The sequence below is a fragment of the Cynara cardunculus genome, unplaced genomic scaffold, assembly GCF_001531365.2.
Source record: "Cynara cardunculus var. scolymus isolate 2C unplaced genomic scaffold, CcrdV1 Un_Scaffold_1599, whole genome shotgun sequence".
Classification (NCBI taxonomy): Eukaryota; Viridiplantae; Streptophyta; class Magnoliopsida; order Asterales; family Asteraceae; genus Cynara; species Cynara cardunculus.
The window spans coordinates 59,029-61,734 of record NW_020200812.1 but is presented as its reverse complement, the minus strand read 5'-3'; the positions used below and the strand labels follow the sequence as shown (position 1 = coordinate 61,734).

Below are 2,706 nucleotides of genomic sequence, written 5' to 3'. Positions count from 1 at the left end.
GGACTTACCCATGACTAGGCAATAAAGCAACAACATTCTTTCCACCGAGACTGAACTGTCATGCGTGGTGGGAGAAATGGAGTGCCTCAAAAAATTAATCCAAACATTTGCATTGGCCGTAAGATTGTAGGCCTTGAAAGTCCTTAACATGTAATTCGAATGATCATCCCACACAGCCCCTGGCTTTCCTATCTCATCGGCTACCTCATTCAAATCCTCTATAGTCGCATGTCTTACCATTCTAGAGTAATCAGTCTTCTTAGGGGGGTCTAAGCCATAAAGCCGATTGATTGCTTTTGAATTAAACATGAAGGTCATCCCCCTAATAACTATCTTGGATGTGCTATTTGCTGCCAACTCAGCATAGAATTCTCTAATAAGAGTCAAGTTGTAAGAAGTGGGAACCATGCACATCTTCTCAATACCATGGGTCTCTACCACCTCCTTTATAAACGCAAACTCTCTAATGCTTTGCCTATCAAAACCCTTATCTGGAAAGCCAACCCGGTTCTGGAACCTAGCATGCATCTTCTCAGCAGCCTTAGAACTAAACCCATTGTGGGGTCTGGTTGGCCTAGGAATGGTGGTTGGCCTTTGGGCCATAGCTACCCTCTTCCTTTTGGGTCTGGAGGAATGCTGCTGTGATGCTGCAGCATCAGTTTCAGAGTTCCTGGGTGACTCCATCACAACCCTTTGAGACCTGGTTTTCTTTCTAGGTGGTTCTTCCTCAACTACTGTCTTCTTCTTCTTGTTATCACGGGTTCTTACCAACCGTCTTTTCCTAGACACTACTTCAACAGGAGGTTTTTCATCCTCTTCCCCAAAAAATTCTTCATTTAAATCGGGAATGGGGTCATGAGGAGCAAACTGAGACATAACATCCTCATCATCTATGTCTTGCCCAGAGGCAGTTAAAAACAGAGGTGTCCTCGGTTTTTCAATGACCGTGATATTGGCAAGACTGCATGCTCACTTTCCATGAAAATTTCCCCTGCCATAGAGGCAGGGTCCTCTTCTTCCTCAGAATCWGAAGTGAAGAGGCCCTCAGGGGGTGTGCTATCAGATGAGGAGAGTACCTTTTGAGAAGTTTTGAGTGTCTCATTGTTGGTAGTAGTCAGAGATGGAGTTGGGGTATCCTTTGAAGTTGGTACTGTTGAGGATCGCACCATTTCTCTGATTCTCTTCAAGGGGTCTGTGAAAGGGATAATGGCATCGGATGGAACCATTTGCAAAGGGGGAACAATGATGGGTGCTTCTGGTAGAATGGGGTCAACAGCGACAGTAGCGGGAGTGGGTGGTAGCGCCGACGATGGCGACGGCAGAGGAGACGAAGAGTCTTCATCGATGAGAAGGGTTGAAGTATCACCCTTTAGCTTTTTTGTAACAGGGACTCTCTTTCCTCTCCGCGCCGGTTGTCTTCGCGAAAAGACAGGAGTTCGTACGGCAGCAGCAGCGGTGGTGACGGGCGGTGGGCTAGGCGGTTGCGCCGGCGGTTGTGCGACTGCATGCGACGGAGGAGGATTACGCACGGTTGGTCGCTTCATTCTAGCCATTTCGGACGTTGGAGAAGGTGGGGAAGAGAACGGTTATCGGTCGATCGGTTGGAGAGAAATGGGAGGGAAAAGAGAAGAGAAAAAAGGGTTTTCTAAAAAAATGAGGGTAGAATGGGAAGAAAGGTGAGGGGTGGTGATGTCAGCATAGGAAACATACATTACTTGAGTGTACTTGAGTACTAGGCTATGAAGCTTTCCTTCCACATCAACCACAAACTTTCAAATCATGTCTTATTTTTAATTAATTTTTGACCAATGATGTTTGAGGGGTTGGTTACTACAATCCTATCAATGCCACCTATGTACTCTTCTTATTACACAAAGTACAACAGTTCGGCTGGCATTTAAAGAAGATGCCATTTCTTTAAAAACAGATTTTTAAGGATGACCTCATGCAACTTTACTTCAAAAACTTTCAGACTTCAAAATTTTTCAAAAGATTCTCCATGTAAGGCCAGGGTTTTCAGATGCTGCAGCAAGACTTCAGATTCTTTTTGAAGATCGACAAGACTGCAAAACACACAAAAATAAACGCCAATATTATTATTGATATTAATAATTTTAAAACAGAAATAAATTTAAATATTTACAAACACAAATTTTTGGACTTATAAAAAGTCCAAAAATATCGAAGCTTTTAGCAAAGGGCAACAAAATTCCCAGAGCCTAACTCTGGAATTTCTATCGGATCATGAAATAACTTCACTCTTTGACCATTAACTTTGAAGACAAAATTGTCCTCGGGATTGATTAGGTCAACTGCTCCGTATGGATAAACTTTATGAATGAGGAAAGGTCCAGACCAACGGGACTTGAACTTTCCCGGGAACAGTTTCAACCTTGAGTTAAACAAAAGAGCCTTTTGACCAGCTCTCAACTCCCGGTGCTGAATTCTTTTATCATGCCATTTTTTGGTTTTATCTTTATAAATCTTGGCATTTTCATAGGACAGATTCCTATGTTCATCTAATTCACACAACTGGACTTTTTTTTTTACTGGCAGCCATATCTGGGCACATATTTAATTATTTGATGGCCCAATATGCTTTGTGTTCTAGTTCCAAGGGAAGGTGACAAGCTTTACCAAAAACAAGCTTATATGGGGACATACCAATGGGTGTTTTAAAAGCAGTCCGGTAGGCCCATAAAGCGT

The 2,706-nt window shown here is 43.0% G+C and overlaps 1 protein-coding gene across 1 annotated transcript; it reads right to left on the bottom strand.

Annotated features, from left to right (window-relative positions):
- Nucleotides 1–911: 911 nt before the first annotated feature.
- On the bottom strand, nucleotides 912–1,553 carry LOC112502579 (proline-rich receptor-like protein kinase PERK9). The gene has a single exon (XM_025106529.1). It carries the CDS (start codon nucleotides 1,551–1,553, stop codon nucleotides 912–914), a length of 642 nt encoding a protein of 213 aa, XP_024962297.1.
- Nucleotides 1,554–2,706: the final 1,153 nt, after the last annotated feature.